Here is a 17,982-nt window from a genome sequence, read left to right as displayed (position 1 = left end):
AGGCAAACTCTTCACCTGGCAGGTCCAATTCCCGTATGGTGGTTTGGCTGGAGACTCCAGAATGACACAATTCCAGTAAATGACTGTCTCTAACGATACCCTCCCTTCCTTCTGAACATAAATAACAGCATAATGAAAATGACTTTTCACCTTTCAGTTCGTAGGCATCACCAAAAGAAATAGAACTCCAAACCCCTCTGTTAAAGACAGAATAAAATTAAATGACAGTAAGATGACTGCAGCCTACCATCTTTTTGTTTTATCATTTCACTGTCCTCTTTTGTATGAAACACAGGTCACCTGTTGCTCTTTTCAGCTCAGTCCCACACTGTCACCCCCCTGCCTGTCTCAGCAGAGCTCTCTTTTTCTCCCTACAGAGACAAATTATAACTTGTGCATATAACATTCTAAAACAAAGTGTCATGTATCCTAAAACATGAGATAGTACACATCAATTAAACCTAATACTGTATTTAAAAGACTATCAACAATTTCTCTATAGACAGTACTTCCATGAAACTAAAATGAATTTGGGAAGGCATAAAGGCAAATTATTACAAAAATGAGCTGTCACCTAGGAGACCTGTAGCGGTGGAAGAGTAGAAGACGCTGTTTATTGTGAAGAATTTAATGAGGCAGAGTAATACTGAGTCAAGAGAATATTAAGACAGGCAAATCAAGAACCAGGAACTGGAAGCTAAGCCAGAAAAACTTGCACAGGAATAAGGCAGAAGTTGAGCAGTGAGGTAGCTACCGACTGGAATAAACTACTAAAGGAAAAGATGGATTTTACACTTAAATGTGTTTTCAAGGCTGCAGTCCAGCTAATATTTCTCTTCAAAGGAGCAACTGAGGCTTTCCAGTGGGGGACCGCGCTATCTCATTGAATGACCCACCAGCAGACACCACAGCCTGCCTTTCCATCCATCTTCACACCTGTAGCTCAACAGCTGAGGTGACACTTCCCAACAACTGTCCTTAGATCACAGGATCCTGAAATAGCTCTTTCTTTCTGAGATCAACAGGTTGGCTGCTTTTCATACAGTAAATGGAAAAAGCAAGTCCCAGGAGGCAGTTTTAAGTCATAAATCAGTATAATCTGTCAAAATGCCTAACACTTTCCATTGCTCAGACTATGGAAATGACAACCCAAGCTCACAGGCAGTGCTATTAGGTGGGAAACCTCCAGGCCACTGGAGAACTTCTGTTTTGAGGACTGAACACTTGGGAAATACTACTAAAAGATCTATTTACAGGAAATTCTATCTCACCACTTTGAGACCACCATAAAAGAGTAAAATTTTCTTTTCTGCAATCTCTGCTTTGGCACAGCAAGAAGAAAAAAAAAAAAAATAAAATGCTGCTGTGTGAAGTCCCTGAACTGCAAAGTCTGCGTACGGTGACAGGAAGAGCTCCAGATCTCCTAAGGAAACACTCTAGCTCTGTGTCACTTATCTCCAGGAATAACAAGCAGGTATTTCACTTCAGAACCCTGCTGACAGCTTGCAAGGTGTGAATTGTGAAATGATTCTGTCCCTTACAGCAAGCACATAAGACCATCTCCCACTCGCAAAAGAAACAAGCAGAAAAAGACCAGGAAAACAGATAGGGCTGGCCAACACCAGAAAAATGATCAATTTGTGGATTTACATGGCACAGAGTTATACTGAATAGCAGCATATTATATCTGTAAACATACAGCTGTGTAACTGCACGAGAGAGAGGTCCCTGACTGGAGAAGAAAGTGCTGATTACTCTACTTGTTAAAGGTTAAATTCCTGGCACGTATGAGTGATTGGACTTTTTTAATTAATAAAACTTCTCACTGATTGAAACCTTAAATGCCAGTCAATCTGCTTGAAATTTTGCTATTTGGTTACTCACTTCATCTAAAAAAGCATGTATTAATTCTCTGTGGGAAGGTGAAAAGGCCTACGTGACTCCTCCATGACCTGCTGCTAGGCAGCCTGCACCACCAGCCATGGTCCTCCTCCTCAGGCTGCTGCTGAATGGATCTCAGTTTCCCTTTAAGTTTAGGAAAGCCACAGAATTGCACATATTTACCAATATGCAACCTTTCCCCTTAGGGGAATATACCTAATGAACAGCCATCCCGCTATGTTGTCCTGCCTTGTTCTAGCACGGAGGGTGATCCCTTGCACTGAGCTGCACAGCAGAGCAGAGGCTGTGACATCACATTCACTCCTGCTTACTGCCAGATTTCTACATCCTCAAATGCTTATTCCTGTATGGATACACAGTGAAATGTAGAACTTACATGAATGTACATTGGTCCTGGAACGATGAAAGTGTCCTTGCAACTACAAAGTGACTAGCAAGTGTTAAAGCATACCGACGTAAAAATGTAAAATCCCACTTTCAGGAGTATTTTTTTAGTCATTTCATAACCTAAGACATTTTATAAAAATGGTAACATGGAACAGTAACTCAGAAGTAGGTGCTTTGTTCCACCCACCTCCAATCCTGCTTATTTTGAGAATTATTATTTACCAAGCATTCCCATAAAGCCTACAGAGGACTCCATATGGAAAGGGAAGAACACGGCACATCTGGATCACAGACTCAAAATGCCCAAATGGACAACTTTCAACTACCAGTGGGCTGACATTCCAAATTAAACATCAAGAAAAATGGATCCCATCAAACTTCTATCCTGCTAATACAAGAAAAATTGAAAACACATGGAAATACAATTTATTTTTAACTAAATTGCAGTTCAGTAAAATTATTTCTGTAAACATTTGGTAAGACTTTCTGTAAAAGAAAGACTACAAAACTCTCCCATGTAAGGTTTTTCATTCATCTGAATCTCATGTGGAGGGGCCTGGTGCCAGCATAACGTGGTGCTATGAAGACGCTCCATCCTGCTATCCCAATACACCCTTTATGTCCATTCTGATTGAAACAAAGGGTGTTCACAGCCAATTCTTCTGATAATCACCCCATCCCTGGAAGCCTACATCTTTCTCCACTCTGAAAGCATGAAACTATAAAAGATGCATGAATACCAGCAAGCATAATTTCTTTTATTGTATTTCACAGGACTTTTAGCGATTATTATACTGCAACAAAAGCAAAGTCCCTTTCACTCTACCTCCTTTTGGGTGTTCAGCAATTCCTAGCCCAAATCATTGAAAATAAAAAATAGTAGGAGTTTAGCTCCATTAAGGCTTTACTACCTATAAACAAGGAATGTAAAGTTGCTGTTCTGCAAAACTTGGAGATCATTTACCTCCTTAGTAGGAGGAAGTTTATTCCTTTCCTCCCAGACTCACTTTCACTTCTGCTCTGACCCAGTCATAATGGAACTTCTGATGCCATAGGTGAGGTATTTCACATTTACGATAAGCAACTGATGACACAACCATGGGACTGTGATCTCACTCCAGGACTGAACAAGTGGGTATCTGACGCACAGAGTGAAAGTTATTGTTCAAACACAAACAGCAGAAATAATTGCAAAAGTAAAGCAAATGAACAGTCAAGTAAATTAATTCCTTTTTGAATTACTGTTCCTGTTTTAGAAGTCCAAATGACTCTCATTTCCTATTTAGAAAGCCTGAGGGGGTGAAAAAGTGTCCAAGATGGTGAAATTAAAAATTAGCTATTGAGCATGAAACATGCAATAATTGCACTTCATAGCATTTTTATTGCCTCAGTGTTGTATGAATCACTCTACAATCCCACACTGTTATGATGAAGAAAATGACACCAATAAAGTTGAAGCAATTGATGTTATGACTTCATCAATCCAAGACTAAAGGCATGCACATAATGACAAATATTTTTGAAGAAGACTGAGAAAATTACCACCTCATTTTGGAGAAGCAGAAATTTCATCTTTATATCTTCCTGAAGATTAGCCGTTTTCACACCAAAAGATGGAATATTGAAATAATCCTCAGCATTTCTCCAGATGACACAACTCTTGGGTTTTCAAGAGTAATGAATGCCACTAACAAACAGTAAGGCTACAGCTAATACAGCTGTCCTAATTCCAACATTTTCACTCCTTCCAGGTTTTGCATCAAGGTAGTATTATTTTAGCAATGAACTGCACTCGGCTTTATTTTAAGAAAGTCTACAAACTCTGGAAGTGTGAAGCTGAATTATCTCTACAATTTCACTAAAACCAAATAAAGTTCAATTTATTGCTACTTAAAACTTCCAAGAGAACAATAATCTACACTTAAGACAACAAAGCAGCAGCGCAGCAATCTATCAGATAGAACATCAAAGGTGCAGCGCACAGAAGTTACCTCCCGCAGGGAGATCGTGTCTTCTTTTCGCAGTCACGCTCAACAGCTACCCAAATGCAACCTCAAATTCCTTCCACTGGTAGCTAAACTTCAACATGACTAAATAAATAAGAACATTAGTCTGGCTGTATTAAAAATAAATAAATAAAATAAAATAAAAATAAAGACAATATAACCAAAGCACCACCTCCCCTTCTACCTCTTTGAAGCATCACTAAATCCAAACCTGTTCTCTAACAGCTGATCCTGATGATTTTTTTTTCTCTCTTCCATAAATACTAGCTTTCTTTTCCTAATTGAGTGGCAAGGCATCTTGACTGAGGTATTAAAATCTCTGTTAGGATTGTTTCCTTTAATATAATAGCTCATTTCCCTTATAAAATCATTAATGGAAAATAAAGCCCTTTTTGTTAACTCTAATCTTGCTTCCTTACAAGAGCGCCAGAGGCTTTTTAGTATGGATCAGGTCATGAATATTACAAACTGCAGCAGCAATGTGTGGCAACAAAGGACGCAGATTATGCATACAATAGTAATACCTTCTTTCTTTGATGGAAAAAAAAAAAAAAGAAAAAAGAAAAAAAAAGAAACAGCATCCATTGATCTGGACAAAAAGTCAGTTCCTCTTAAATCAGTGTTTTCCTGCTACTTACAAAATCCAGGTTTACAGTATGAATTAATAGCAGAGCACAAACCTTAACATGATGAATCAGGAGTACTACAGGCTGTGATATGTCCTATTTCATTTTATGTCAAAAAGTCTGGCCTGTTTCACATGAAGTACAGATATAAAGTTAGCAGGTACTATTCTTGCTTAACGTTTCCTAGTAGACTCATGGCAGATAAATTAGGAACAAACAAAGACTATGTACAGGCAGGCACAATTCCCAAAGAATGAAAGCACCAGCAAGAACAGTATTGGTCAGAAATGCAATATAAAACAGTGAAATGAAATCCACAGCTAATTTATCAATCGGTACTTCAATTCAGAAAAACACACCCCTGTAAATTGTGTATTTTTCCTTGGGTAATGCTGGAACACACGACAACTGCAGCCTATTTGCCTACTGGAAACAGACACTTCTATAGTCTTTATATGAGTACACAGGGAGAGAAAAAATGAGCAATAAGTAAATTTAAGTGCGAAGATGTTATTCATACACACCTGCTACCCATTAAAGAGCCCTCCACAAATTGCTTTACAACCAGCGAAAGCTTATTTCCAGAAATCCAAACATTTACTTCAAGTTAAAATACAATAAAGAGGTGTATTGCATTTATGATGTCCTGTTCCCTTACTGTAACTTAGCAAAACTTCAGGCGATGCTCACATTAAATTTCAGTTGCCCGACCCAAAGGAATTAGCCCCACAACACTACACACTGTAGGGAAGTGAACCTTTCTGTCCTACCACAATACTCCAGTTCAACTCTGCCAAAAATTGCCTGCTGGACCTGGGGTGATAAATCGAACAAAGACTTCTAAGATACCTTCCTCAAAGACGACACTGACATTCTTCAGCAATATGCAGGATTAACATCTAATGGGGCAAGTCTGTCAAGAAGAAACCTTGGAAAGATGATGTTGGCTTTACAGACAAATCTCCGAATTTGGGGGGCAGGCTGGAATCCTCACTCTAATTAAATTCTAATCTGCTTTTCCCAGGTTTTACAAAACGCTGTCTCAAATAGGCTTATCTCCTAAGAAGTGTGGCACGATCTTCTCATTAAAGATGTTACAATGAAACACATTAGTACTAAAGGCATAAAAGACTGAGGAAATTATGGACATTTTCCCCCCAAAGTAGTGGATTTTCCTAATACCACTTTTTTTAAAAAAACAACATTGTACAATTACAAGTCCGCTTGAAAAGTGGGAGCTTGATGTTTAAGTGTTTTTCCAATGTTATCTCCATTTTGTTCTTTAATTAATAAAAAGATGCATGCACTGACATTATAAACACTAATTTGCTATTTAGCATCCCAAATTAGGAAGCATAAACATTTATGCACTTCATTAAACACTACCTAAGAACACTTTGAGATTAACAGGAGACAAGCTAGGCTGTTAAAAGTAATTTCAGAGTAAGCATAAGCCACCGTAAGGACACTTCTCCTCTCCTCAACCCTTGCTACAAGTTCCCCCTGGCTCCATCCTGTTGGCACAAGCCCTGACAAAATGAACCTTGGAAATGGTGTGATCTGACAGCCTTGTGTAAAATCACAAGTGCCAGCTTAAGAATGAGGCTGCAACGCAGGGCCATGGGCAGAGAAAGCGGGGCGTACTCTTTTGGCAGCATGACACACTTGGATCGGCTTAAGCCTATCACAAAATTGCACCTTAGAAAGCATGAAACAAATACTTATGCCCTAAATTAAGACATCATTTAAGCACGTGGTGTGCAGGAATAGATGACGGGCTGCTTTCCCCACCTTTCCTGAAGCAGGCACTGCAGCTCCAGCACGCCACCTCCTCCCCTCAAGCCACCCCAGCCCTTGAAGGAACCCTCGCTTTGCTCCCTTCCCATTATCTGCACACACAGGACATTGCAACAGGCTTAACGTCAGGGTATGCCAGCACTAAAGGAAGACGATAACAAATGGCAAGTGTCTCAAAGCTACAGGAAGCAGATTGCAGTGGTAGAAAGAAACAAACGCTGATGTTCGGGAACAGACGAGCTAAAAGGTAGGTAATCACACCTGTGTGTGGAAAATAAACGGAAGGTTAACTAAAATCACAAATATAACAAAATCTCAAGACTCATCAGAACAGGCACTAAGTTACCTCTACAAATCTTTTTCTTAACATCCTTCATGAAACAAGAGTTAAGGCTATTTACTTTCAGTTACTGACAGTAAGATATAATTCAGACACAACAAATTATTCCTTATGTCTGTGTCGCATGTCTAACTTCAGTGTTAAATGCTTTTTTTTTATTTCTAATTCAAGTTTATGCTAAAAGTATCTGTTGTTAAATTACAGATTCAAGGGGCAATGGTACCAGATTTTCTGGTATACATACTCTTGCCATAGCGTAGCAATCTTTAAATCTTTTAAAAATACAAATATTATTTCAAAAACAGTAACACGGACATAGTTAAGAGCTTTGTACCATAACCAGAAATCTGAAAGGTGCCTTGGCGCCTGAAAAAGAACCGTTTTTAGATCTCCCTCTCTATATATATTTTTAAAATAAATTATCATTATTTTACAACTTATAGCTTTGGATATTTTGCAACTATGACGGCAATAGTGATCTAACTACAAGATAGTAAGTGAAGAAGCAGCATTCTTTCTGTGTTTTTGACCAAATATATTGTTAGAGATTGAGACAAATATTTATAAAAACAAACGATTAAAATTTCAGTTCAGAAAAAACACTTTGTAAAATACAATAAAATCCTTTTCAATAGCAAAGTGGATTTTTACAGTTCTACCTTTTGAACAGATTTTTACTGCATCCTAGATTCACTAACTCCAGTAAAACAAAATGTAGGCAAAATGGGTTTGTGTTTGCAGAATTACAACCTATATACAGAACTGCAGGTTACATACTGCATCTGATTGGAAAAAAACTCTGAAAATTCATTGTTTCATTGTGAGTGGACTTACAATCTATCTCACACTATTTAAAAGCAGATTACACTATAGTAAGGCTTTTAACAAAATTGCTCAAAAAATGAATCAGTTATAGAATGAGTAACGTTTCAGGGCAGCTTCTCCCATTAGCAAAAATGCCACACAAATTAAAAAAAACAACACTTATGTAAAACACTAAGATTTTATTAAAAATCCAAAATTTATTGCAAATTGAACTTTGCACTTTCCCTCCTTTCTTCGTTTTTACATGACTTATTGATATCCATGATTTTTTCACAGATGTACTTGTTGACTTTGGAGAGTCTCTGTGCAATTTCGGTTTCATCCACAGTTTCTTGTGCTATTCTATCATACAAACATTCTGGGGAGAAAAAAAAAGAAAAGAGCCATTAGTCTATTTTTAGAAAAAAATATAGCCCTGTTTTGGGCTAACTACTCAAGAGACAACACTGAGTAAGCACTGTGTATATTTGTTGCAAGACAACTGCAGCATTCATTGATTCACCGGCTATTTTGTTAAAGAGAAAGATTTTTCACCAGGGTTGAATCTGTGGCATGACAAACTTTTAGTTATGCTGTGACTACATTAAGAAGCTTTCTATACAGAAACAATGCTATCTCCAACATTTTACAGTTTCAGTGTTGCCTGCCTAACTCTTGTATTTGTCTATATCTCCACAGCAGATTTAGAATCTTCTCCCACATTAATGTTCTCACCAGACCTGTTGTTATTTACAGGTCCCTGTGAGTCACTTCTATCATCACACCTTTCAGACATTCAGTAAATGATAATGCTAACAAGACAAGCAGTAACCAGTAGAAGGCATTTAGTGATCTATTATTATTATTATTTAAATCTGTACAACATACATTAATGTCTGCATCTTTATTGTATGCCCTGTCCCTGGGCATACTTTGTACTCTGCTTTTATTAGTAGATTATTCAGTGCGAGAGCCATCTTCCCGCAGATTTGCACAATGCACTTAGTGGAGTCAACTGCAATACAACAAGCAAGTAACAGTAATAACTGCAAAGCAATGAGGACAATGAGTAGAGACAACTCTGTTCCACAGTGTCAGTAGTTTCGTGCCAAGACTCAGCACAGGTTACTGAAACTGATGCAACACACTCAAATCCTCAGAGACATGCAGGTTTTGCTTTTTGGTTTCATAACCAGAACAATGCATTTTGTTGTGTAGGCTACTAGTAATAAACAGCTTCTCACACTGATTAAACAAACTCTGTTCTGCTTTGCCTAGTAATCTATTCCAGTAGCCATTTATTGCTTCATATACAGAAAGCCACAGAGATTATCACTTAATTAACATAGTTTATAACGTTTCTAATGCATCACATTAAAAGTTATGAAAATTAAGTACTATGCGTGCTTCGTAGTTCATTTTGAAACCTCTTGGAAGTTTTATAAAGGCTGTTTTGTGTTAACAAGTTTTATAGCAGTGCTCATGCATCACACATAATTTCTTTATTACATACTATACAGTAGAGAGTTTTTAAAGAAGCTAGAGATATCAGACACATGAAGAGCTAATGTTATCACTCAAAAATCTATTTTAAATACGTTATTCTGTGCCCACCAATGAGAACATCTAAAACAATGCGAATTTTATGTTGTAAGATATACACTGAATATAAAATAAAACCATTCACCATGCAGGCTGATAGCTGAAAGACTAATTGTCACTAAACTATGATTTGAAATACGAAAATAAGACATATGAAATAAGAAGAGGCATGTCACTGAGAGCCTGGAGATATCCAGCATGTTTGTAAGACATAAACTTGAATTTCGTCAGTCTCAGGAATACTGCCAAAAGGTTGCAGCAGATACACCTAGTAAGGTGAACTTTCAGTAAACTAACTGTTACAGCCACAATGTCAAGCAAAGAATTACTTGACAGAACTTACACACCAGCTGTGATTCTTAAAGTCAGTACGACCCAGATAGATCCGTGAGTAAAGATTATCAAAGTTCTTTCTCTTCCATTTCTACAAGGGGCTGCAGAAATCGTCATTTAGTAGTTACATAAAGATGCTCGCTCAGGGGCTCCAAAGAGTGATTCAGGGGTTCTGCTTTTGTCTTTTGATTGTAGAGAAGCGTAGAGATACCCCTTCTTATTTCTGACTTAACCAAAGATCCAAGTAGACCTCAAAGACTAATGAGGACCCAAACTTCTCCGTGAGACGCCTGACCAAGTCATTGCCCAACTAGCTTCCTCACATTTCACCATTTGTCCACTTGCTACTCATTTTTTTTCTTCTTTATTTCTCCATAACATTATAACTTTGCATTTGATTACTTGCAGCTTTCCAGTAGACACTGCTGACATGATGACCTGCTAACATTAACACAAATGAAAAGGACACAACGATGTGGGAAATCATGTTTGTACACTGCCCAGTACCGCTGATACAGGAATTCTGTCTGTTGCCACCTAAAAGTACTGGCCATGCAGTTTAACTGGCTCGTGAAGAGATTGTGCAGTCTTGAGTCCAACAAAAAAGGAGTCAAAGACAAGGTGAAAAAAAAAACAAACACTGAAAAGAAGAACATGGAAAACCAGTGAGTAGAACAGTAGAATTCAAATGTGGGTTGAAGCAGGAAGCAGAAGTATGACAGAAAACAGAGAAAACTGAGGAGGTGGGGAAGAGCTGAATTGCTGGGGTGTGTAAAGGTAAGGAAGAGCACAAAGGGAAGGGCTCCATCTGCCTCTCACCATGTGCCTGCTGGAGTGCACTCCCAAACTCTCTGTAGTCAAAACAAGATGAGTTAGAAGAAAGCTAGCATTTAAACAGTGTAAGCAACACAGACTGGCCCTGACTGAAGTAAAAGAGCAAATTCTCACATAAGCAACCTTGCCAGCAGCACTGAGAAGCAACAGCCTCCAGCTGGGAAACTTGAAAGCTCTTTCCAATGAACAATCATCCCTTTTTACTGTGGGTTTGTAAGAGTGCATCTGTATACTGGGTGACCAATTCTCTTTTGCCATTAGAAGCTGAGAAGGGTAGCCACAGCCACTGAGTGGATTCCTTACGCAGCCAGCACATCACTGCTTTACGTGTTTACCAACAGATCCCAGCCAGAGCTAGAAATTCAGTATGGAACAGCTTGCATTTCTACATTTATTCTTGAAACAGATTAGTGGGGGAAAAAAACAAACCTCTTGTATTCATTTCTTACAGAGTAAGAAAGACAACAGTAGGAAGATCAGCTCCCCACAACACAGACACAGACACATGCACAAACTCAAAGAGGAATTGTACTGCTTACTTCCAAAGCATCATACTTGCAAGGCAGATTAGAACTGCTCTTAAAAGAGTTCATAGTTAAGAGCACATAGTGACTAAGAACAGGACATACAGAAAAACGAAGCTCAAGCAAATTGCAGAAGAAACTTTAATAGGGAGCCTTCTTTCAGCCTTACTGCAATTGAGCCTGGACACAAAACCTAAATCCAAATTAGGTATTTATTCCATGAGGAACTGACTCAGTTCTAACTTAAAAAGAAGCCTAAAATACCAAGAGAGACAGAAATGAATGTGAAACACAAGCATGATGATACAAAAGGACTGAAATTCACTATTCATTTTAAATATAGGAGAAGGCCTGCTCTCTCTATGTACTACATGCATGGACTCAGGCTTGCAGTTACTAAAAGTGTCATTGCAATTTTTCCTGCCAGATAGGTCAGTGATTTACACTTCCTGTTCAAATTCTAATTCATGCGTAACATTTAATTTTTACTATTTATAGTTTCTCCACTTTAGAGTGTAAAGCTATTCTTTCTCAGCTCTGAAGGCATGCATATTTTTATAGTCACAGCTATAATGACTTCTGTGCCTCACGTCAGAGTTACATTCTGGATGGAAGAATGTGCTAAAGCTACTCTCAGGCTGGTTAAAAGCAATTACGTGCATTTAAAAGATCATAATGTTACAAACGAATTCCAAAACAACATGGTATTCTCCAAGCTCAGAGTCCTGTCCTGCAAGCGGTTCAGAGTGATGATCTTCTAGAACCTTACTGAAGTCAATGTACAACTCTTCAACTGTGAAGGCCTGCACTGTGTGCAGCTATTGCAATTGGTCTGATTTTTCCTGGATAAGTATGCTCCTGACAATGCAATAGCAATTTTAATTACAGCTTTTAATCAGTTAATTTTACATGAGCTGAGATGAAGCATCTTTCAACTCAGTGATTAATGGTTAAACTCCAAAGCAGGAAGCAAAAGTTTTCAAATAACCTACCTCTGACAATGCTTAATTTGTGAGGTGAGAGAGGTGGCTTGGGAACGGCATCTTTCTTTTTTTTGGTTGCAACTCCTGTGACACTTCTGTTCTTGAGAACATCTGTTCCCCAAATCATAACCGCTAGATTTTTTGTATACTTTGAATCTCCTTGTGTTACTTGCAGCTGGTGCCATTTCTCCTCATCTACCCAAATTCCACTGCCAAGATGGACCTAGAAGGTAGTAATAATAACAACTTATCTATGGTATGTAGCACACAACAGTCTCCACGTGCTGTAGGAACATTAATATTAGGTACTATAACAACAGTAATTAGGGCTAAACAAATTCATTTAGCCTGATTCTGAAACTTCTCCAACTTTCTGGGTCAGGGATTTACTCCTCCTTTTTGTTCCCCCTCAGTTCTTCTTACTCTACCATTTTTATTACTATTAGTGTTTTTACCCCCCTCCCCTCCCCAAGCCTATCTCCTCAAAGACTGTTGTTAGAAAAGAGAACTAGAAGAAGGAAACTGTAAACACATCCAGTATTATTATAAAGATATGCACAGCATATAAACCAAGCAGTTGCACCAGCCTAGTGCAGGAGCAAGATAAAAAACATTTTCTTTAACATGAAAGCTTCTCTGTGGCTGAAAAGGACCCAAAGCATATTTTGGAGGCCGTAGAGAGGGAAATACTTCCTAAGCCATATCCTGTGCCTGTTGGCAAAATTCAGCCTGATTGTTTAAAGTAACTAGATGGGCAGGAGGGATTTTGAGAGCTCCAATTTCAGCATAAATCAAGAGACTTTGGAAGTTTTGTGGGACTCAAATTCTATCACAAAGTTCGCCTATCATGAACAGGTGAATACTGTTTTGTGGTAAAGGCAATGACCCACTGCTGCAACATCATAAATTTTCCATTACCCAGACAACAGGGAGCAGAGATATTTCATTACAGTAATAAAGCAGGATAATATGAGCACTGAAAAAGGCAGCATAAAGCCACTATAGTCTCCAAAAGGCAGCTAGGCAGCTGCTTGAGACTAGTTTTACTTATTAGCCTTGTTCAGCATTGACTGCGCTGGGTTAACACCCACGGAACCACCCAGTATCTCTACCCCAAGCTTCCCAGTGCTCCGGACTCCAGCTGAATGCAGGATGAGAACTTGAGCCCTGTCCTTAGGCTAACGCTGAGTACATTCAAGCTGATAAACCTCCTGATAACCAGGCCACTGTCAAGCAACAGCAAGGAAAATGATTCCACCAGTAATCAGCATGGATCTGATATATCATGGATCTGATATAAGCACAGCCAGTAAGTCTGACTGGATCCAAATGCTGGCCCTGTGCAGAACCACAGATAATGTCTGTCCCTTACAAATCTGTGCTCCTAGGTCCTGGAGTACACTGCAGACACCTGCACTGCCTGCACACAGCGAGCCTTGTTCACATGGTGATGGACGTCACTCTGTTGGACCCACACTCGCTCGGCACCCATGACAAGATAAGGCATGACCTAGCTAATCTAATCACTGATACAAATTCACTGCACTGGAAAAGAAGATCATACAACCTGCTGTCAGATAATTCTGCAGAAGTGGAAAATACCCAAAATATGTATCGACCGGATTTTTATATCTCATATTCAGGTTTCATAAAATGTGATCAAATGGTGGTTCTTTCTGTAACACTAACTCTGTAATAAAAGCTTACTTCCACCCCATCATTTAAAACCAATCCTGTGAGCACAATTCTATAGCAATGACTGTATTAGGAGACCTTGTTGGGTTTAGCTGGTTTGTTTTTAGTTTATTTTTTTGTGATTTTACTCCTTTCATATGGTGTTACAGAAACTCTGTCTCCTCCTCACACAGATCTGAATACTATCACATAAGTCCCATTAAAGGCACTGAAAATTGGGCAAAACCAGTGTTAAATTTTATATAGCCATAATTTTACAGGCCGTATTCACGCAAACTTCCATTTTCCTTTAAATTGGAACCTGTCTTAATTATTATTGCAGGTATAGCCTCAAGAAACATCATCCTTCAAAAGTAACTAGCTGTTTAAAACCTTACATAGAAAAATATGAATGGTTCGGCTACAAACTATGTTGTTAAAAATAAAAAATACAAAAATTTCTCTAAGTATAAAACCATAAATCAAGCTGCCTCTCCTGCAGAAACTTCTATACTAAGAGGATTTTAGGAAGCTTTTCACAAATCCACATGGCATTTATATTTTGTAACAGACAGAAATGGAACTAGTAATAAGCACAACACGAACACCTTTTTTTCCTTTCCTTCTCTGTTGTCAAGCCTCTCCATAATTGCTTTAGGAAAATTCACACTTTTTTTGGTGCTCTCTACATATTTTGTGAGACACTTTCATGCAGATTATGCAGTCTGTGTTCGGAAAACAGACACCTTACAGGTATAATTCAGCTATTTCTGTTTTAATATGGAAAATTATCTGTAAAAACAAACATAACAGTTACCTAGAAAATAGCAGATTAGGAATGTCGTGATGCTAAACTTTGGATTTCTGTATTAAGTTAGTCGTAGTGACTGCTTTATTTGATCAAAAATCTGACTCCTCTCTGCAAAGGTAAGAGTTTGTCTTTGCTACAGATTGTTTAGTCCTTTAAATTAGTAAATTATTCATTAGCTTTAAATTATTTGAAATAAAAAATAAAGCTACAGCAAATATTTTCAATACTTATGTTGCAGACAGATCATCTTTTCTTTGAACATACTTCACTTATTAAAAAAGTGATCCCTGATATGAAACACCTATGGTAACAGCAAGTACGTGACAGACAGTCACAGACACAGAAATCTTATGTCTCCCTTTTTCTATTTCTAGCAGTGTTACAGCAAGGAATTTAATCTGTCCATGTCTCAGTTTACCTCTCTTCCAACAGGCTTGGTACTGTTTCCTATTACTCCCAAAGCTACGGGGAGCTTACCGCGCTGATTCAGAACTCATTTCTTCCTTGCTGGAATAGATGCCCCATGGGCCAGACCCTTGGCTTGATGAAATCAATGGGAACTTTGCCCCTGATTTCAGCAACTGCAGGATCAACCTCTAAGCACAGTGCAACAAAAACAGCAGCAAATAGAAAGCAATGCTCGCCATTGTAACTGTGCTAACAAGTGCAACATATTTAAATGTATCTTAGAAGTTGGACTTTCTTTTTTCACAATGAATGCCATCGGCTCTTGTTCAGTAACTCTGTTGTCCCTCTGGAGGGGAAAGATTGATCTGCTTGGAAAGAATCCTGCTAAGATCAAATCCAATGCCACACAGGGTAGGAGTTCTAAAAAAGTATTTCCACTGTTCTGGCAGCGTATGTCAGTAAAGGTGTAATGAAAGAAAAAAAAAAAAGGGATAAATCAGGAAAACTGAAAAAAAAATCTCCCCAACACTCTAAGTACATTATCAAGTTCACATTTCTGATCTGGCTGAAACCTCAATAAATAGGTAAACATTAGAAGTACCCCCAAAACTACAGAAGCTAAGTTAAAGAGAGATTAGTAACTGTAGAGAGAGAAAAAACTTCAGCAGCATAAATGCCAGGAGATTGGCAGATGAAATGAAGGTGCAGAAAGAGCTGCATATGAATACTAAAGGACGTGCCCTAGCTTACAAACCTTAAGGAGAAAAAAAGCAAAGTAAACCAAACTGTCACAGTAATACATACTACGTTTCTATCAGCAATCATATCCACAAAAAAAAAAAAAAAGCAAATGATGTATGTTAAATATATTAGGCAAGAAAAGCTATCTAAACCAAATACCTGTCAAACTGCCAAAATTATACCATTTGTCATATACATTTTGTCCTCGACAATTACATTGAATCATCTTTAGGAAAGACAGGCACTTGTGCAGTCAATCTCCTAATGCAGATCTGAAAATGTAGTATTTCATGCTATTCCATCACTAAATTCAGCTCCGTGTCAAGGCTGAAATGGACATTTCCTTCTAAAGGGTTCTCAGATTATGGTACTGAATGCATACATATCCTAAGAGACAGGATCTGCATAGCCAATTCTTAAGGACATATGGTTTTGTAAAAGAAATATAATGTTAATTTAATCATAATGGCAACAGCTATAAAAGCAGGCCTCTGTGGATGAGCAGATAATGTCTTAAACATACTGAAGTCTGAAAAACTATCAGTCAGGTGCTGGCACACTGCACCTAGACGGTATTTCATCAACTTTAAAAAAGCATCTGGAAAATAAAACTACTTCAGCTCAACTCAATGGCAATGCTCCCACCATATCCAAGGGCATCCATTTTCATCCCAGAGTTCATAATTAGCTGTTGTACTTCAACCAAAGCATGAAGGTTTCTCTGCAGTATGAGTACAGCACACTACAATATTAAAGACCTTTTAAGAAAAAAGGTATTTCTGTTAAATAGACTAATGTAACTTTACAACATGCATTATCAACTTTGGTATATATTCAATGGATTAATGTATGTCACCAACTGAAGACTATGCAAACATGCTAGTGCATGCATACTTAATCATCATATCGCTTGTGTTGCACAGCATTAAATGTTCTCATCACTGAGCATAATTTTCACTGCTGTTCATATTTGTATAATTCCTTCATTTTTCTCATCATAACAGTGTACCTTCGCAAAAACTGAGAAAGTTTGTACAAACTGCAACCATGCAAAACCCCCAGGAGTATGAAAATTCCACAAGAAAATCACCTGAAGGACATTTACAAACTATTCATGCTGTATTTAATATAAAATACCTTTCCATTCTCGAGAATATACTTGTCCATTACTGGAACAGGGGCAGGATAATACGTTGATGTATTTGCTTCCTCACTGAAGGTCTTCTGTACCTCAGGTTCGGGCTCAATTGTTTCTGGTTTTACTTTTTCAAGCTCAATGGCCGGTCCTAGACAGTTAAGAAAAGAGAGCTGTCTGCTATCCCAGAGAACATGAAATCAATTACTTCATCACCAGTGGTTAGTGTAAAATATCACAGTAGTCACATTCATTGTAAAGTCAGAAAGAGCCCAAACCAAAATCCCATTTGAGAACATCAACATGTAAAAGCAGGATAAGTAACTCTGTCTTATATAGATTAAAATATTTAGCTTATATTTCAATGTTTAATTTTATTCTCAAAATGTAAGGATAATTAGAGATATGGATAAGATTGCTTCAATGCACACTATCGATATTGTGCTAGAATGGCACAGAATTCATAAATCAGAAAGAACAACAGTAATTCTCCAAATAAGAATTACTATACAGTTATGTAGAAACCTACATAATTTACTGAGATAATTATATAAGTTATCCATGTAGCATTATGTATTTTGTAAAAAATTGAAGTCTCTTTAGATAAAACAGATATATTAAAAATAGTGAGGATCTATAGCAATGGTACAAAGGAAACAGGCTTAGGCTATTTATGCTCAAGTATCATGCATAGAAAGATTATTCAAAGTTATAAAAACAAAACCTGCACAAATAAGAATTTTGATTGTCCAATCTATTCACCACACCGATTTTTATTTTTAAAGTAATCAACAAAAATTAAGCACAGCTTAAGTAATAGAATAATGTTAATCATATGCTTGAGGCTTCAAAAGAGGATAATTATTTTGTCAGTCATCATCTTTTCTTTTCCAGGTCAAATTGACAAAGCGTTCCTAGAAAGGCAGAAGAATAAAATAAAATAATTTGTGAGCTGGATTTCATCATTCCATTCATTGCAGCAGCTAAACCAAAAACTCCGAACCAGCTCTGGCCCCAAGCCTACCCTTGTCTCTTGATGTCCCTAAACTCCAGCAGCCGCTGAGGTTCCAGGCAG

At 37.8% G+C, this 17,982-nt stretch overlaps 1 protein-coding gene across 11 annotated transcripts in view; it reads right to left on the bottom strand.

Moving 5' to 3' along the window:
* The window catches only part of BEND5 (BEN domain containing 5), a 924,018-nt gene that overhangs the window by 333,338 nt on the left and 572,698 nt on the right, over positions 1–17,982 (bottom strand). For 4 of the 11 annotated variants that reach the window (XM_068689845.1, XM_068689846.1, XM_068689848.1 and 1 more), the window contains 3 exons: positions 16,910–17,058; positions 12,148–12,361; positions 8,043–8,241 (listed from right to left, as the gene is read on the bottom strand). The exons of the other annotated variants lie outside the window; for them this stretch is intronic. In XM_068689845.1, the coding sequence (XP_068545946.1) occupies positions 8,081–8,241; positions 12,148–12,361; positions 16,910–17,058 (524 nt within the window). In that variant the 3' untranslated portion in view covers positions 8,043–8,080. Of the gene's footprint in view, positions 1–8,042; positions 8,242–12,147; positions 12,362–16,909; positions 17,059–17,982 lie in introns of those variants that run through there. 11 annotated transcript variants of the gene reach the window in all.

This window comes from Anas acuta, chromosome 8 (assembly GCF_963932015.1).
Source record: "Anas acuta chromosome 8, bAnaAcu1.1, whole genome shotgun sequence".
Taxonomy (NCBI): Eukaryota; Metazoa; Chordata; class Aves; order Anseriformes; family Anatidae; genus Anas; species Anas acuta.
This window is presented reverse-complemented; position numbering and strand designations above follow the sequence as displayed.